Here is a 16,950-nt window from a genome sequence, read left to right on the forward strand (position 1 = left end):
TGGGTCTATTTGCATGAGGCAGCAGGTGGCTGAGATTTCCCTGACAAATCTCAGGCCCTCCTGGCTCCGCCTCTGGGAGGCCCAAAGACACCACCTGTCTCCTCCCAGACCAGCCCTGACCACCCCCACCTCCAGCAGCTAGAGAAGTTGGGATACGCCAGACCAGGCCCTGGCTGGGGAATTTTCATGTTCTTTATTGCACAGGTTGGGAGAGGATGGGATAGTCTCCTCTGTGTCTTCTGTATTAGAAGCAGTTAGCCTTCAATCCTTGCCATGCCTTTCAGGGAGGCATAATGATCTTTGTTTGTCCCTAGATGGGGCCAGACCTGGCTTCCAGGCCTGGTGGGCTCTAGGCTAAGTCTGTGTAGTAAGTTTGTGAGTCCAGGGTTTGGTGGTCCTCATAGGTCCCCAGGATGATCGACTGAAGAGACGGGGCCTGCTGCGCTGTCCCTGATGTCAGATGTCACACAGGGCCTGCTGCGCTGTCCCTGACGTCATACTGGGCCTTCTCATCGGTTCGCTCACAAGCTGAAGATGGCTCAGCAGTCAGAGTTCCTCTCGGACCCTGAGTAGCTTCCCAGCTTTGTCTTGGACCCGCTGAAGCTTATGACTTGGGGGTTCTGGGGAAGGATCTCTGCTGAGAATTGCTTCCTCTTCCTCCTCTTCCTCCTCCTCTTCCTCCTCCGGCAGCAGCTCTTTGGCTTCTGTCCACTCCTGGGGGGGGGGGGGGCGGGGATAAAACTATTTTTCAGTCCTTTGTGGCCACCTTCTCTGGGTCATCTCAGCCACCCAACGGCTTCACTGTGAGCCCCACTCCTGCACAGACTCCCGTAGTGACCTTCCACCCACCCGCCCCTTCACATCTTCCTACCCCAAACCTCCTTACCTGTTCCCTGTGCTCAGGTGCCCACGTGTGCCACAGTGCTAGGGCACAGCGCCGTCCCCGCGTCACAGCCCACACACCATGGGGATTCTCACCACCAGAGCTGAAGGCCACGAGGCGCCCACATCGAGGGCGAACCTGAGCCTGACCGGGGGGGGGGGGGGGGGGGGGGACGGACGACACGGACGACACAGCCTCAGACTTCGTGTCTGTTACTCCTCACACCCTCATTCAGGAACTGGCTTTGACTCAGGAAGACAAAATGCAAGACTGGGGCTGGAGGAGAGGGAAGCCAAAGGGGGCAGGTGCCTCCTGGGGGTTCTCTGTCCTGGATCCCGACCTCTCCTGCCTAAGCCCATGAGCCTGGAGTGAAGCAATCCGAGGGCCCCGGAGCTGCCCCAGATGGGACGGAAGGTGATGAGGATCTTAGATGCATTTCCTCCTGGAAAATCCTAGACTGTACAGGAGTACAGAGAAGGCGATTGTTCCTCTGTGTTTATGCCTCTAGGGTGAAGAGTACGGCAGAATGCCTCTGGGTAGCACAGGCTGGCCTAACCCCCTAACGATCGGTTTACAGGCGTATATACTACCATGCCTGCTCCTCTTCTTCCCACTTCTAGGCCCAGGTATAGAAGTCTCCATGATCAAGGACTAGGAGAATGGCAACACCTAGCATTCATTAACTGTTTATTTTTTTTTTTTTAAGATTTATTTATTTATTACATATACAGTGTTCTGCTTGCATGTATACTTGCAGGCCAGAAGAGGGCACCAGATCTCATTACAGATGGTTGTGAGCCACCATGTGGTTGCTGGGAATTGAACTCAGGACCTTTAGAGGAGCAGGCAGTGCTCTTAACCGCTGAGCCATCTCTCCAGCCCCCTCATTCTTTTAAGCATATGGTATAAATTACTTTTTATAGGGTCAGAGAAATGGTTCAGGGTGTAAAGGTGCTTGCCACCAAGCCCAACAACCTGAGCACATATGTTCACACGTGTGAACACACATAGTGGAAAGAGAGAACCATCTCCTACAAGTTGTCCTCTGTTCTCTACAACGAGCTGTATGTGGCACGCACCCTCACCCACCCCTTGCACATTCACACACAGATGCACACATAAAATATTTTTTAAAAATTACTTCTCCGGCTGGAGAGATGGCTCAGAGGTTAAGAGCATTGCCTGCTCTTCCAAAGGTTCTGAGTTCAATTCCCAGCAACCACATGGTGGCTTACAACCATCTGTAATGGGGTCTGGTGCCCTCTTCAGGCCTGCAGGCATACACATAGACAGAATATTGTATACATAATAAATAAAAAAATTACTTCTCAGCCGGGCGGTGGTGGCGCACGCCTTTAATCCCAGCACTCGGGAGGCAGAGGCAGGCGGATCTCTGTGAGTTCGAGACCAGCCTGGTCTACAAGAGCTAGTTCCAGGACAGGCTCCAAAACCACAGAGAAACCCTGTCTCAAAAAACTAAAAAAAAAAAAAAAATAAAAAAAAAAGGAAAAAAAAATTACTTCTCATAGTGCTGGAGAGATGACTCAGTGGGTAAAGAGCTTGCTGTGCAAGTATAAGGATCTGAGTTCGGGTCTCCAGTGTCCACACAAAAGCCAGATGAAGTACTGGAGTTGAATCCCAGTGCCCCATGCCCAGATGTGAGGAAGAGGCAGGAGGTGAGGGTGACATCTGAAGTTGCATTCTGTTCTCCACATGTGCACCGTGGCAGGTGCAAAGCCAGGCAAGGTGGCACATGCCTTTATCCCAGCACTCGAGAGGCTGAAACAGGCAGATCTCTGTGGTTGAAAGCCAGCCTGGTCTACATGTGAGTTCCAGTCCAGCCAGGGCTACACGATGAGTCCTTATCTCCAAAAACAAAAGTCAACCACTTGAGGTGGTGCATGTCTATAATCTCAGCACCCAGAAGGCCATGACAGGAGGATTACTTTAAGTTCAGGAGCAGCCAGGGCTAGCTGCATAGTCAATTCAAGGCTAATCTGGGCTATGTAGCAAGCCCCTGTTTATAATAATGATTATAATAGGAATAATGTCCATAAGGATCGGTACTATTACTGTCACCCTTAGTTAGGAAAGTGAGTTTCAAACGTGTTAAGAACCCCACTGTGAAGTCTAGGCTGAGGGACCTGTCAGTGCCTGTGCTAGCCTGTGCTAGCCTGTGCTACTAGCTAGCTCCATTGCTGCCTGGCCATGGGGGAGGAAGGGCTAAGTCCTCAGACGGTTTTATTTTTTAATATATTTTATAATTGTACTTTATGCGCATGCTCGTCTCCATGTGCATGTCTGTACCACGTGTTCCTGGTGCCTACAGAAGCCAGAGAGGGTGTCAGATGCCTAAGACTGGAGTTAGAGGTGGCTGTGAGCCACCACCACCCCACCCCCCAGCCCTCTCTCCAGCCCTTCCTTGTTCTGGTTTTGTTCTATGTCTTTATTACGTTTATTGGGAGAGGGTGAATGGTGCAGCATATTGTGGAGGTCAGAGGGCAACGTGTGAAGCTGGTTCTCCTTCCACCATGTCAGTTCTAGAGAGCAAACTCAGGCTGCCAGGCTTGGGGGTGACCACTTCACCCACTGCGCCACCTCGCTGGCCCCTGGTTTGTTTGTTTGTTTGTATCTTGATAAATTGTCCAGGTTGGCCTTGATGTCTTGGATTTAATGGCTCCTCCAACCTCAGCTTCCTCAACAGCTGGGACTACAAGTGTGTATCCTGTGCCTGGCTGTGCTCAGACACCCTGAGGAGGCAAGGTCAACCGCCAAGGCGGGGTGGGGGATCATTTAGAGATCTCCTGCAAGGTTCAATAAACCTCTGCAGAAAGCCTTGAATGTGGTCCAGTGGCCAGCAGGACTAGAGAGGCCGGAAGGGACAGGGTTAAGGTGGCCCCATCCATTTCCCTGCATTTGCCTCTGAGAGCTTCTGTTTTGAATCCTGACCCCACAGCTGGGCCCTCTGCCCCAACCCCCTACCGTGACAGTGAGGGCGTTGGGCTGTGTGAAGAACAGGTCGCCTCCCTTGAAGTCATCATTGAGGTAGAGGAGCCCACTGGAAAGCAGAGAAGACAGGAGGCAGTGAGAGCCCCACCCAGACCCAGGCCTGCCAAGGCAGCCTTTGGGCCTTGTGTGCCTACCTGCCAGTCCCCAGACAGGCTACCCACCTATAATCTCGATAGGTGTAGGCTGGGGGCTCCCGCCAGCATTCACCAGTGTCAGGGTCCAGGACACAGTTGTCTGCGTGGACCGGGTGACTCAGGTCCATGCGCTGCTCCTGCTCACCTAGGATGTAACCGATCGAGTGACTAAATCAGGGTCCCCACCATGGGCCTGGAGCTCCTGGGGTGACCAACGGAGAAGCTCCCTGTCCCCAGTAGGCCAGCAGAGGGCTCTCTGCAGTGGTGATGGCACCCATACAGATGGGGTTCCCTGATGGTTACCTTCTATGGCAGTTCGGCACACCAAGTGGGTGAAGGAAAGATGCAGTGGCCGCTCCGGGGAGAAGTAAGCCTGAGTCAAGGCCCGCACTCGCTCGCTCACCTCCAGAAGCAACTTAGCACCCAGCCTGTCCACAGTCCCAGCCCGGGCCAGCTGCAGGCAGGGAGAGGTGGGAAAAGTAGGTCCAGCATTAGCACCTGTGTCTCTGACGCTACTGTTCTACGTGTGTCTACCGTCTGTCCAGTAGCCCAAATGTCACCTTCCAGCAAACCCATGCAACACCAGGACTCCAGGTCACCGATACACCCTTTCTCAACAATGGACCAAGCATGCAGTGATCTCTGGTCCCCAGAGAATTCCTTCATAGAAGCCCAGGCCTGGAATCCAGCCTCCTGAGACAGCCCCTCTTCCCAAGTCCTGGGTGTCAGACCAGGCCAGAGTGCCTTTCTTACCTGAGCAGCCTTGAGCACTGTGAGCCCCTCAAAGCGTTCGTGAGGACTATGAGGGGAGCGGCGGCCACGATAGCCAGACCTGGCTCCAGCCTCAGCTGCATCCTAAATGGGAAGGTTTCCCGTCAGGCATTCCTGGCACACCTCGCTGCCTCGGGGCTCCCAGGGCTCCCAGGCTCTCCTTCTCACCTTCTCAGTCCCCAGAGCTGACTAGGAACTTCCAGAATTCCCTTGTGACTTTTTCCTGAGCTATGGCCCTTTCCCAGAAAATGGCTCCTGGCCTGTTTTTCTGGACTATCATTCTCAAAAAAGCCCTGAACTGCTACTTCCCACGGGGACCATGTGGATATTACCCGGAGAGCACCCCACAGTGGGGAAGAAGGGACCTTGAGATGGTAAGAGTGACAGAGTTGGCGTTCAGGGGAGGAAGTACTGGGTCACCCTTTCCCAGGGAGATGGGGTCCTTCTGCAAGCAGGACCCTAACAGGAAATCTGACAGGCCGTTATTTATTTATTTTGGAGAACCTCTGGGCTCCCTGATTCTATTGCCTCTGATGCTGGATCCCTATTACCCAACTGCCTCCCGTGACTCATCTCTCCTTGGCTCTCCCCTGGTCTGGATGTCTATTTATGAGATTTTTTTTTTCTTTTGAGACAGGGTATCATTCTGTATTGGCCTGGAAATCAGTATGTGGCCTAGTCTGGCCTCATTTGCAGCAGTTTTCCTGCCTCAGCTTCCCAAGTGCTGGGGTCATAGGAGTGAATGAACCACCATGCCCCTCAGATATTCACTCTCTAGCCGATTTGTTGAGTCTCTGTGTAAGTCCCACTCCCTAGCTATCCCTACATAAAAACCTCACTCCCGAGAGTCCACCTAGTCACCAAGTAGTCTAGCTCCTACCTCTACCTCCTCTTCTTTTGCAGTGCTGGGATCAAACCTAGGGGTTAACCAAAGCTAAGCAGTCTCCACATGAGCTGGCTATACACCAAACTATCTGTTTACATGCATTGACTGTTAGCTTTTTGAGTTGGTCTCTCATGTAGCCCAGGCTGGCCTTAAACTTGCTATGTAGCTAAGGATGATTTTGAAGTCCTGATCCTCCTGCCTCAGTCTCCTAAGTGCTGGTTACAGACTGTGCCACCACACTCGGTTTATGTGGTGCTAGAGATCAAGCCCGGGGCTTTGTGCATGTTAGGGAAGCCCTCCACCAAATAAAATAAACTACCTCCTCAGCCCCTAGGGTTTGTGTTTTAAGATAACAAATCAATAGAAAAACCAATTCAGATGGTGATAAGTGATATGAAGAAAATTAAAGCGGGGTTACGATTTTACAAGTGTTCATTCACAGCTACTTAAAGAGGGGACATCTGGATTGAAACCAAATGTCGCAGAGATGCCACTGGAATATATGAAATGGAGACCAATGTGAGGGGCCCGTGGCCAGACTGCGTTACGAAATGGAAAGACACCCCCAAACAAAACAAAACAAACAAAGCCAGGTGGTGGTGGCGTGCCTTTAACCCCAGCACTCGGGAGGCAGAGGCAGGTGGATCTCTGTGGGTTCAAGCTCAGCTTGGTCTACAGAGCGAGTTTCAGGACAGGCTCCAAAGCTACACAGAGAAACCCTGTCTTGAAAAACCAAAACAAAAATAGAAAAGAAACAGAATGCCATCTTGAGGTTACCCCTGGTGTCGTCTTCTAATTTATCCCCTGCAGACTAAGTCCTTAGCTTTTCTAACTTTTATTCCTTAGTGTTCCTTCGTCTCTCTCATGTTTCCCCAGCCTCTCCCCATTTCCTTGAATACAACCAGAACCTAAGGCCACAGTCTCTTCTAGAGACTGCCACTAGAGGGGGCTCCCGAGTCCACAGGATGCTGCATTGGATTGTCCACGCTGAAATCCATCAGCAACTGTCCACCGTCTACTAATAAAGCTGAGGCTCCCGGGGAGGGAACAGAAGGCCCTCTCGCCCATAGGCCATCACTCAAACGCTCGCCCTCTTACCCATAACCCCTCTTGATAAAAGGCAGCATAATGCAGCTGCTCAGCTTCCTGGGTGCTTTCTTTACTCTCCTAAAGGCTTCACAGTGTTCAAATTTATTTATCAGGAAAACACCAAGATAAAAACATTATAAATCCCAGTTTACACATGGGGAACTAACTCAGACATTTAAATAAACAAACAGGTAACTGTTTATTTAAATTGGCATACACTTTTAACCCATGTTTTCCTGCAGTTCCTAGAAAGCACTTTGTTATTCCTTCTTTTTTTTTAAGTTTTTATTATCATTTTTTTTATGTGTATTGGTGTTTTGCCTGCATGTAAGTCTGGGTTTCAGATCTCCTGGCACTGGAGTTACAGATGGTTGTGAACTGTTATGTGGTAGGAATCGAACCCTGGTCCTCTAGAAGAGCAGTCAGTGCTCCTGACCATCTCATAGAGCTGTCTCTTTAGCCCCTCCTCCTTCCTCTTTGTCTTCTTCTCTGCTCTCTCTCTCTCTCTCTCTCTCTCTCCTTTGTGATGGGGTGGGTCTCTTTATGTTGCTCAGGCTGGCTTCAAACTCCCGATCCCAAGCAATTCTCCCTCCTAAGCCTTCCCAGCAGCTAGAAGGACAACAAAATGGGTAAGGCTAGCATGAGGAGCCGAGGGTGTGGCAAAGTGCCTGGTAGTTTGCAATAGCCTGGGCTTGACAACTCTGCCCTGCCCCAGCACTGCAAACCACAGCAAGACGGGAGTATCAGCTCCCTGAAAAGCCATTTAGGACTCGGCATTGTCAGTGCTTCTGTTTAGATAGTACACACTTCTTTACCGAACTTACCACCTGCTCCAATTATGTCTCCATGTTGGTTTCCCTCCTTATTACATAACTCTAAAGGGCAGTCTTTGCTCATCTGCCTCCTCCCCTCCCCCCACCCCGGGATCTAGCCACTTCTAGTTCACAGCAGGTGCTCCATGAAAATGGAGGGAATGACTCTGAGCCCAGAGTGAAGCCTCCTGAGATGACAGCCTTGGCATGTGAGCGTGGGTCATTCAGCACAAGCTAGGAGAGGATGAAATGCCTGGGAAAGGAAGCCTGGGTGCCATCTGAATTCTCAGGTAACCAAGGAACTTTTCGTGCGCATACACCCATGTCTATGTGCTTCAATTTTGTTTTTTCTTCCTATTCTTTGTAAAGCATATCCACCCTGGCCAGACGTGCCTGCAAGGTTTGCCATTCCAAGGTTTAGCTGGGATACTGATAGAAGGATCCTGATTTTAAGGTCAGCCTGGGCAATAAAGCAAGTCCCAGTCTCAAATAAGAGCACCCATGCTATCTATATCAGCTAAATTAAGAGGACAAGGAAGTAGAGGAATATGGCGCCTGCAGGGCTGCTGAGGGCGCTCCAGGCTGTGCACCCTGGACCATTTCGGGAGCTCCGGAAGCTGCTGCAGTCCTCTGTGGGCATTAGCAGTCCAGAGTTCATCCATATTCACAGAACTAGCAAATGATGCCCGTGGAGAGCCCCAGCCTTTTAGATGGGATCTTTTGGATGGCAGCTCCCAACACAGATACGGGATTGAAGCTGACAGGGGTAGGAAAGGAGGCCCTAGGACCTTATTAAGTTAAGAACAATTTAGATATTTGTCTCGAATATGGTCACCGGAAGCAGAAACATGTTCTCTAAGAAAGTGCTCCAGGAAGCTACAAAGAAGGAATGGGTTTGGTAGCTCACACCTTTAATCCTAGCACTCAAGAAGCAGGAACAAGTGGACTCTGAATTAATTCAAGGCTAGCCTGGCCCACAGCATGAGACCCTGTCTCAAAATGAAAACAGGAAGGATGCTGTGGAACAATCTTTGTACACTGTAAATATGTATTATTCTCATTGGTTAATAAAGAAGCTGATTTGGCCAATAGCCAGGTAGAATAGAGCCAGGTGGGAAATCCAAGCAGAGAGACAGAAAGAAGGCAGAGTCAGGGAGATGTCAGTAGCCATGGAAACAAGATGTGAGGTAACAAGTCACAATCCTCATGGTAAAATACAGAACAATAGAAATGGGTTAATTTAAGATGTAAGAGCTAGTTAATAATAAGCCTGAGTTAATAGGCCAAAGAGCTTGCAATTAGTATTAAGCCTCTGAGTATTTATTCAGGAACTTGCAGGCAGGAAAGAAACCTCCAGCTACAGGCTTCCACATACAACTCAGCTGTACACCTGCATGTACATGTGTGCACCTGCAGACCAGAACACACAAGATAAAAACCGTAGATTATAGCTGGGCAGTGGTGGCACATGCCTTTAATCCAAGCACTTGGGAGGCAGAGGCAGTCACATCTCTGAGTCTGAGGCCAGTCTGGTCTATAGAGTGAGTTCCAGGGCAGCCGAGGCTATAAAGAGAAACTTTGTCTCAAAAAATAAAAACCAAGGGCTGGAGAGATGGCTCAGTGGTTAAGAGCATTGCCTGCTCTTCCAAAGGTCCTGAGTTCAATTCCCGGCAACCACATGGTGGCTCACAACCATCTATAATGAAGTCTGATGTGCTCTTCTGGCCTGCAGACATACACACAGATGGAATATTGTATAAATAATAAATAAATATTAAAAAAAATAAAAATAAAAACCAAAAATATAGTTGATTATAATGATCATATCGGAATCTGCCTGCCTCTGTCTCCCAAGTTGCTGGGATTAAAGATGTGTGCTACCACCACCTCGCCAAAATGAACCATTTTAGGAATCCTACCATAGACACCGTAGACAGGAGAAACACCATCAGAACAGGATCAGGGCAAGAGGATTGTTGAATGACACCAGAAGAGGCCACCCTGTCTCACCCAGAACTGACACTAAAAATGTTTAAAGGACATTCCACGGTAAGACGATCTCTAAAATCGGGAGGCTTTGTTTTCATGTGTATGCCTGTTTTCACATTATCAATATAGCTTAAACTAGACTTTCTTAGCTATTGACTTTAATGAGATAATATGAAGAGTGTATCATGAATAAGCTCATCATGTTTATACAAAAATCAAAATAAATAAAAAGAGAAAAAAAAAACTTTTCCACAGTTGAGATAAAACACAGACATTAGGAGAAACTTGATGGGGCTGGAGAGATGACTCAGTGGTTAAGAGCACTGCCTGGCCTTCTGGAGGACCCGGGTACAATTCCCAGCACTCACATGGCAGCTCACAACTGCTGTATCTCTGGCTCTGGGGGATCTGGTACTCTCACCCAGACATACATGTAGGCAAAATATCAGTGCACATAACAATAAATAAATCTTGGAGAGAGAGAGAAAGAGAGAGAGAGAGAGAGAAACTTGAGGCAGATAGAACACCGGCACAGGCCAAGAACAAGGAGCAGGTGGCTGAAGCTGAGGGTCCCTAGCCAGGTGGCTGAACCACACACCATCATACCTTGGCCAGCTGCAGTAGAACCCCACACTCGGCTGGAGTTAGCAGTCCATCCAACACGGCTCGCTCCGACCCATTCAGCTGCTGGGCATCCTGGGTGAGGGTCACACCCTCCAGGAGAAGGACATCTACAGGGGAAAGGACATCCTGGGTGAGGGTCACACCCTCCAGGAGAAGGACATCTATAGGGAAAAGGGGGGCAGAGCTCACCAGTGCTCATATGAAGGGCTGTAGCTGGCAGATTCCAGGCCCTCACTTCTGCCTCCTGATGTTCTCCACCCTGCCTTTCTACCTCTTCACCCCTGCTCCCAGCTCTTGCCCCCTAACTCCTCACATACTAAGGAACTCACCCTTCCAGTAAGGCAAGGACTTGGACTGTGGAGGCTCCTGGTCCCAAGGCCTCTTCTCTTGATCCTCTCTCAGGGGTGAGAGACATACTCAGTCGTCACAGCACAGACCCATCCTGCCACCTCCCAGGCTGGGCCAACTGGCCCCCACCACAGGCCCCCACCTACCTGAGCTTCTCTCTCAGAGCTTCGGGGATGAGAGCTGCTGGGGTCCACGGATCCTGTGAGTGTCAAGAACAGGGCCATCACCCTTGTGCCTAGCTCCTGGGATTCCTGACTTTAGAATCTGAAGGTCCATATTTAGGTCCTCCAGCTTGCAGAGAGGAAGGCAAACTGAAAAAGTCCTGAACCCATGCCAGGGCCACCTCACAGATGACAGTGTCTAGTGCCTTGAGTTCTAGACCAGACTGTAATAAACAACGACTTCCATCACGCCTACTGTTTGCCAAGTGCTAAAAGCTTTATACTTGCAGTGAGATTTTGTGGCTTAGAGTTCGTAATAGTTCCTAAATTCTGATGGAACAGGTAGTTCTGACACGTTCCTTTCCAGGGGAGGGTTCTGAGACACAGGAAGGTCGGAGAGTAGGGTGGACTTCACACCCTCGTAAGTGGCAGAGTAGGATTTAGACCATCTTTACAGCCCTCACCTTTATTCAGCAGCTCTCTGTGAGGCAGATTTGACTCCCCAGGGGACATTAGACAAAGTCTGGAGACGATTGAGCTATCAATGTACTGTTGACACCTACTACGGAAAGGTCAGGACAACAGCTAAAGACCCATCAAATGTGAGGACAGCCCCATTTGCTCCTCCAACAAAGAACGTTAGGTCCAAAATCCTTCCTTCCTTCCTTCCTTCCTTCCTTCCTTCCTTCCTCCCTTCTTTCCTTTTTGCAATGCTGAAGCTAGAACCCTGGGCATTTATATGTGCTGGGCAAGCTCATCACTAAGTCATCCAGGTCCTCAAAGAGTCAACAAAACTACTGCACTATGCTAAGTACTGGCTTCATAATGTTGGGACTGGACTTGGGCCCGTGACTAAAGGAGGGTAATGGATTCAGGAGCAATGATGCTTTCTGTACTTTTTTTTTTTTTATCAGATGGCATAGCTTCAACAACAGGACTGTGGAACATGTGTGATCTTTACAGTTTACAGGTCAAGAAACTGGGATAAGGGCAAACAGGCAACCAGAGGGTATTTGTGGCAGAGAACCCGCTTCTTAGCCATGCGTGATCCCATGACCTTTTTTAACTGTACGCACACCGTTCAGGTTCCTGGGAACCTGAGATGCCAGAGTTCTGTAAGTCTGCAGGGCTGTGGGCAAGCAGGACACTGCTGCTGACTGCAGTGGCATGTGAACATCCAGCATCACTGTGCCTCACCCTGGGGAGAGGAGCACAACTCCTTACCGGGTCCTTGAAGCTGGTGCCCAGGTGTTCCATGGCATAGTAGAGTTGTCTCTTCTCCCCGAGAGATCGCAGGATGAAGCGCTGGATGTCCTGAGCAGGGTAGACAGGGGAATGGAGACATAAGGAGAGGAGAAGAGAAAGCTGGAGAACAGGACAGCCCAGGACCTAGGGGACGTTTGCAAGCTCTTAAGATCCACCACCAAGTCTGACGGATGGCTTACATTTCAGAGTGTCTGGGCTCAGAGTAAGAGAGGACCTGAGAGACTCTGTGTGTGTGTGTGTGTGTGTGTGTGTGTGTGTGTGTGTGTGTAAGAGAGGACCTGAGAGACTTGTGTGTGTGTGTGTGTGTGTGCATGTGTAAGAGAGGACCTGAGAGACTCTGTGTGTGTGGACAAGTGCGTGTGTGTGTGTGTGTGTGTGTGTGTGTGGACATTCACGCCCACAGACAGGCAGACATGAGATTAAGGGGAAAGAATAGTGCTGGATAGACTCCCAAGTGGGTGGGGGCAGGGAGCTGAGGCAGAAGTCAGAACCTAGACTTGGGTGTCCTTTCGGTGGCTAAAGAGTTTGGGTAGGAAGCCAGAATGAGCTGAGTGTGGCTTGTACACTTTAAGTCCCAGCACTCAGGAGGCAGAGCAGGCAGATCACTGTGAGCTCCAGGACAGCCTGGTCTATTAGAGTTCCATACCAGCCAGATTTACACATTGAGACCCTATCTCAAAAAAATAAATAAATTTGGGTTGGGGAGATGGTTCCGTAGTTCAGAGCACATGTTGATCTTGCAGAGGACCCAGGTTCAGTTCTCAGCACCCACAAGGTGACTCACAACTCCATCCCAGGGATCTTCATTCCATCCCATCCCATGCCCTCTTTTTCATTGTTGTCGTTCATGTTTGTTTGTTTTGAGATAGGGTTTCACTCTATAGCCCTGGCTGTCCTAGAACTCACTCTGTAGACCAGGCTGGCTTCAAACTCACAGAGATCTGCCTACCTCTAACTTCTGAGTTGCGTGGGATTAAAGACGTGTGCCACCACGCCCAGATCCATGCTCTCTTCTGACCTGTGAGGGCACATATATAGAGCACACATGCAATAAAATACAATAAACAAGTAATTATAAACAAATAAAAAATCAAGTAAAATAAATAAAGAAGCAAGAACGGAGTACACTCTTGGGTGTTTGGCTTGCTCCAAGCCCTACCTATCAGTGAGCATGGGTGAGGGATTACCTCTCGTGGTCCCAGGCCAGGTCTTGGCTCTCCCAGCTGAGTTTGGTACTGGTTCAGAGCCTTTTTGGCAGCCTCATCCTCTGGGTAGAAGAGCAGGACACTCAGGATACTTTCCATGGCCTTAGACACGTTCCCCACTGGAGATGGAGGGCAGTGGGAGGGGGACAGCAGCAAACACAACAGAACAAAGAAAGCTGAGGGTCACCAGAAAGGCTGCCAACTCCAAGAAGCCCCAGCCTGACTGGGAGATGAACTCACTTCCAAAAGCATCCTCAAACATACCTTCAATGGCAGAGCCCAAAGAAGAGGAAGAGGGGAGAAAATAAAGGCAAGAAGCAAGGAGGGCTGAAGGAGCCCAGTGACCCATCTTCTGAGCTCCGCACATGGTGCCAGAGGACTCCATGCTGAAGCGTTGATCCCCATGGCCCCCAACAGTGAAACTCTCAATGCAGAGTGGAATGAGAAGAAGGAAGGACAGATAGGGTTCAGAATGGCAGCAGAGACACATCTTCACTCCCAGGGTTCATCCTTCCCAGGCTGACCCTGAGCATAGGCCTCATGCAGTCGTCTCAGCTGGTTGGGAATGAAGTCAGGGACAGGGAAGTCGCGACCAGGACGGGTGGCTGTATCCGCCACACAGTGCTGCCGGCACTGCAGGACCCGGATCCAGTGTCCTGGAGAGAAGACAAAAGAGCCATAGGCCGTGCATGTTCCCCCCCTAGCATCCGTGCTCTCCCGTAGCACACAGTCCAGTCCCTCACCTGCAATGGCTTCATACAGGCCCCCCTGGCTCCCTTCTTCCACCTCCTCTTCAGACACCTGCTGTTCCTCGGGTCCCTCACAGCCAGCACGACAGCTCTCCATATGGGCTAGGCTCCCTTGGAGGGCCTCCTCCAGCTTGGCCAGTGCCAGTACCACCTCCTGCTGTACCAGTAGCTCCAGGCCAGTGTCATAGGCTGCCTGTGGGGAAAGAGAGCAAGATGGGTGGTGGTGGGTTATCAATGAGATTGGGAGGTCGAAGGGCATGGTGACATATGCTTTTAATCCTGGCACACAATTGGATCTCATGGACTTTGAGGCCAGCCTGGTTGACATAGTGGGTTCCAGGACAGCCAGGGCTACACAGTCAGAACCTGTTTCAAAAAGAAAGATAGGCTGGGCAGTGGTGGCGCACGCCTTTAATCCCAGCTTTTGGAAGGCAGAGGCAGGCGGATCTCTGTGATTTCGAGGTCAGCCAAGGCTACACAGGTAAACCCTGTCAAAAAAAAAAAAAAAAGAAAGAGAGAGAGAGAGAGAGAGCATGGCTAGGGAGATGGCTCAGCGGTTAATCCCGCTGCATGGACCCGGAGGAAGAACAGCGTGGCCTCAGAATCAGAGCGTTGGAACAGTACACACTTTAGTGGCCACAGAGAAAGTTAGTGAAAGACTCTTCACCCGGGGCCACTGAGAAACAGTACCAGATCTCCTGATGCCATAGCTGCAGATGGTTAGAGTTGGCAGCTGTCAGCACTGAGAGGCTCACCCAATAGAGGGGTGTCACCAGGTCCTGGAAGCTCTGGGGGCGGATCCCAGACATTCTTCTGTACTTAGCCATGTCTTCCCGCATCTGCAAGTGTGTTGGGTTTGCCACAAAGAAGGTGTGTGCTGCAGAAGCGGCCAGGTCCAACTTCTTCAACTGAGGAGCCAAAGGGATGAGACATCAGAGCCCCGAGGCGCGTGGGGGGGGGGGTAGGGAGTTCAGACCTATGTCCCCTCACCAGCCTTTGTCCCAGGTAGGAACTAGCGAATCCCCTGGAAGCCAGAAGGTGGTATTCCCAGAACTCTGGTACAGGAAGAAAGGCTGTCTGAAAGCTTTGGTGTGGGTGGGCCATGGGCAGAGGCCCTCAGAGCCTCGGTTTGGGAGACAATGAAGTGAATGGCCGCCGAAATCGATGGGGCTGTGCAGAAGACCTTGAGTGAGCAGAATCTGCAGGCCTCTAGGACCCTGAGCTGAGGTGTGTGTAACTAGAGCCCCTCCCGCCTCCAGCCACGTAGGCATTCACTACCATCCTGGTAGCTGTTCGCTGTCTCCTGCAACAGAGTCAGATTCCAGCCCTAACCATGCTTCCTTCTCCAAACCTAACCTCCCTCATTCAGCCTTTCCGAAGCTTCGTCCTGTCCCGAGAGAAGGTTCACAGTCAGACTCCCACTCCTGAACATCACACACACACACACACACACACACACACACACACATTTCCTATCCTGCTGTGTCTGGTTTGGGCCCTCACCATCTGCTTTTCATACTTAGGAAGAGGCTGCGTTCACTCACTGAGATCCGCTAAAATAAAACTGCGGAGCCCTCCCTCTGCGTTCGACCTACTCCCATTCCTCTTCATTCCGGCTTGACCTCTCTTTTGGCCCTACCTCTGCGACCATCACAAGTCCTGGCCACCGTTTTTGATGGTACCCACTCAAGTGTAGAAGCCCGTTATACGCCCCCCACGACTCCACCCCTGAGACCGGACGCTGAGCATCCTGCCCTCTCCTGGTCAGCTCCAAGTAAGACATCCCCTTGGCTTGGGGTAGCACCCTCGGGGGCTCCCGCACCTGGTAGTAGGCCCTCTGCAGGTAGTTGTAAGGCTCCCGTCGGCGGAAGGCATCCCGCAGCACGCTCCCCATGCGGAGTCGCGCTGTGCCCCCCGGGCCCAACCTGCGCTCGGCGCATTGGGTCAGGCACTCGGCGCGACGGAGCGTGGCTCGCAGGAGCAGCGGCTCCCAGGCCCGGGGTCCGGAGGCAGACTGCGGGGCGCCAAGAAGCTCGGCGTCAGGCTGGGCCGCACAGCTCGCCCCGCAGTCCCGCCGCGCGCGGCCCAGCGCCTCCCGGCTCCGCAGCGCCTCTCGCAGCAGCGCCACCGCGGGTGCCCAAGCCCCGGCAGAGTAGGCTCGCAGCCCGTCCGCGAAGAGCAAGTCGGGGGCCTGGGGAGGCGCCCCCGGCGACAATGAGGCCAGGCCCGGGGGCTCGGAAGGCTCGGGGGACCCTGGGGGAGGCAGCAGCAGCAACAGCAGCAACCTCAGGAGCCGGAGCATGGTGCCCAGAGCCGCGGGGCCCACTGCCGAAGGGAAATGCGGAGCCCGGAGGAGGGGAGAAGGAGGGGGGGTCAGGGGGAGGAGAAGGAAGGAAAGATGGAGAGGAGGAGGGAGAGGAAAAGAGGAGTAAGTAAAGCCAAAGAAGCCTGCTGGGCCTAGGCCTGCCACAGGGAAAACCAAAGTGAGACGGAGTGAGAATTCCGAGGGACAAATAGGTCTAGTGTGGGTAAGAAAAGGAAAAGGAGGAAGAAGGGTGAAATGGGGGATCTGGGAGGCCTGTGGTGTGGGGATAATTTTGTTCCCATTTATCCTTGGGTCCTGGAAAAGAACTGTGGACGCCCCTCACACGTGTATCTAACCCACATTTCTGCCAGCCCATCAAAGGATGTTTGGAAGGCATCGCGGAAAGGGATGACTCCGGGCTTGGGACTTCATTCTGGCCCCAAAATTTTTCACCCAGCAAGTGCGCACCCGGGCGCATTTAGGGGAGAAGAGGATTGAACTCGTCTACTAATCTGCACACAGATCCTTCGCATTTCAAACTAGCACACTCCAGTGTCCAGGGCCCCACCCCAGCGTCACGTGCCCCGAGTCCGTTCCTCCTGTCTGCGTGTTGAACGTCCTCCTTCTGAGCCTCTTTCCCCTATCCTTTCTCCATCTTGTCCTCTATGAGCCACCCTTCCTCCTCCAAACCCCGACAGTACCCTTTGCTACCGCAGACG

The 16,950-nt window shown here is 51.5% G+C and overlaps 1 protein-coding gene across 2 annotated transcripts; it reads right to left on the reverse strand.

The window, feature by feature from the left end:
* Nucleotides 1-158: 158 nt before the first annotated feature.
* On the reverse strand, nucleotides 159-16,785 carry P3h3 (prolyl 3-hydroxylase 3). Of its 2 annotated transcripts, XM_041644749.1 has the most exons (16): nucleotides 15,749-15,818; nucleotides 14,917-15,229; nucleotides 14,682-14,834; nucleotides 13,921-14,119; nucleotides 13,702-13,833; nucleotides 13,160-13,296; nucleotides 11,931-12,020; nucleotides 10,692-10,744; nucleotides 10,527-10,594; nucleotides 10,180-10,304; nucleotides 4,780-4,881; nucleotides 4,330-4,480; nucleotides 4,054-4,171; nucleotides 3,866-3,941; nucleotides 887-1,027; nucleotides 159-714 (listed from the first exon to the last, which is right to left on the reverse strand). In XM_041644749.1, exons 2-16 carry the CDS (start codon nucleotides 15,028-15,030, stop codon nucleotides 547-549), a joined length of 1,827 nt encoding a protein of 608 aa, XP_041500683.1. In that variant the 5' UTR covers nucleotides 15,031-15,229; nucleotides 15,749-15,818; the 3' UTR covers nucleotides 159-546. The 2 variants fall into 2 exon arrangements, with proteins under 2 accessions (XP_041500683.1, XP_041500673.1); XM_041644739.1 differs by lacking the exon at nucleotides 14,917-15,229 and having other exon boundaries at nucleotides 15,749-16,785.
* Nucleotides 16,786-16,950: the final 165 nt, after the last annotated feature.

Source organism: Microtus oregoni, unplaced genomic scaffold (genome assembly GCF_018167655.1).
Source record: "Microtus oregoni isolate MIOR12 unplaced genomic scaffold, Mior012 000002F_ref0000024, whole genome shotgun sequence".
Lineage (NCBI taxonomy): Eukaryota > Metazoa > Chordata > Mammalia > Rodentia > Cricetidae > Microtus > Microtus oregoni.

Coding starts and splice junctions, on each gene's coding strand:
- P3h3 (XM_041644739.1), bottom strand. CDS start 16,228: ATGCTCCGGCTCCTGAGGTTGCTGCTGTTGCTGCTGCTGCCTCCCCCA. Junction 12,021..13,159: donor CTGGCCTGGGACCACGAGAG/GTAATCCCTCAC, acceptor TACCCTGCTCAG/GACATCCAGCGCTTCATCCT. Junction 10,745..11,930: donor GCACCAGCTTCAAGGACCCG/GTAAGGAGTTGT, acceptor TGACACTCACAG/GATCCGTGGACCCCAGCAGC.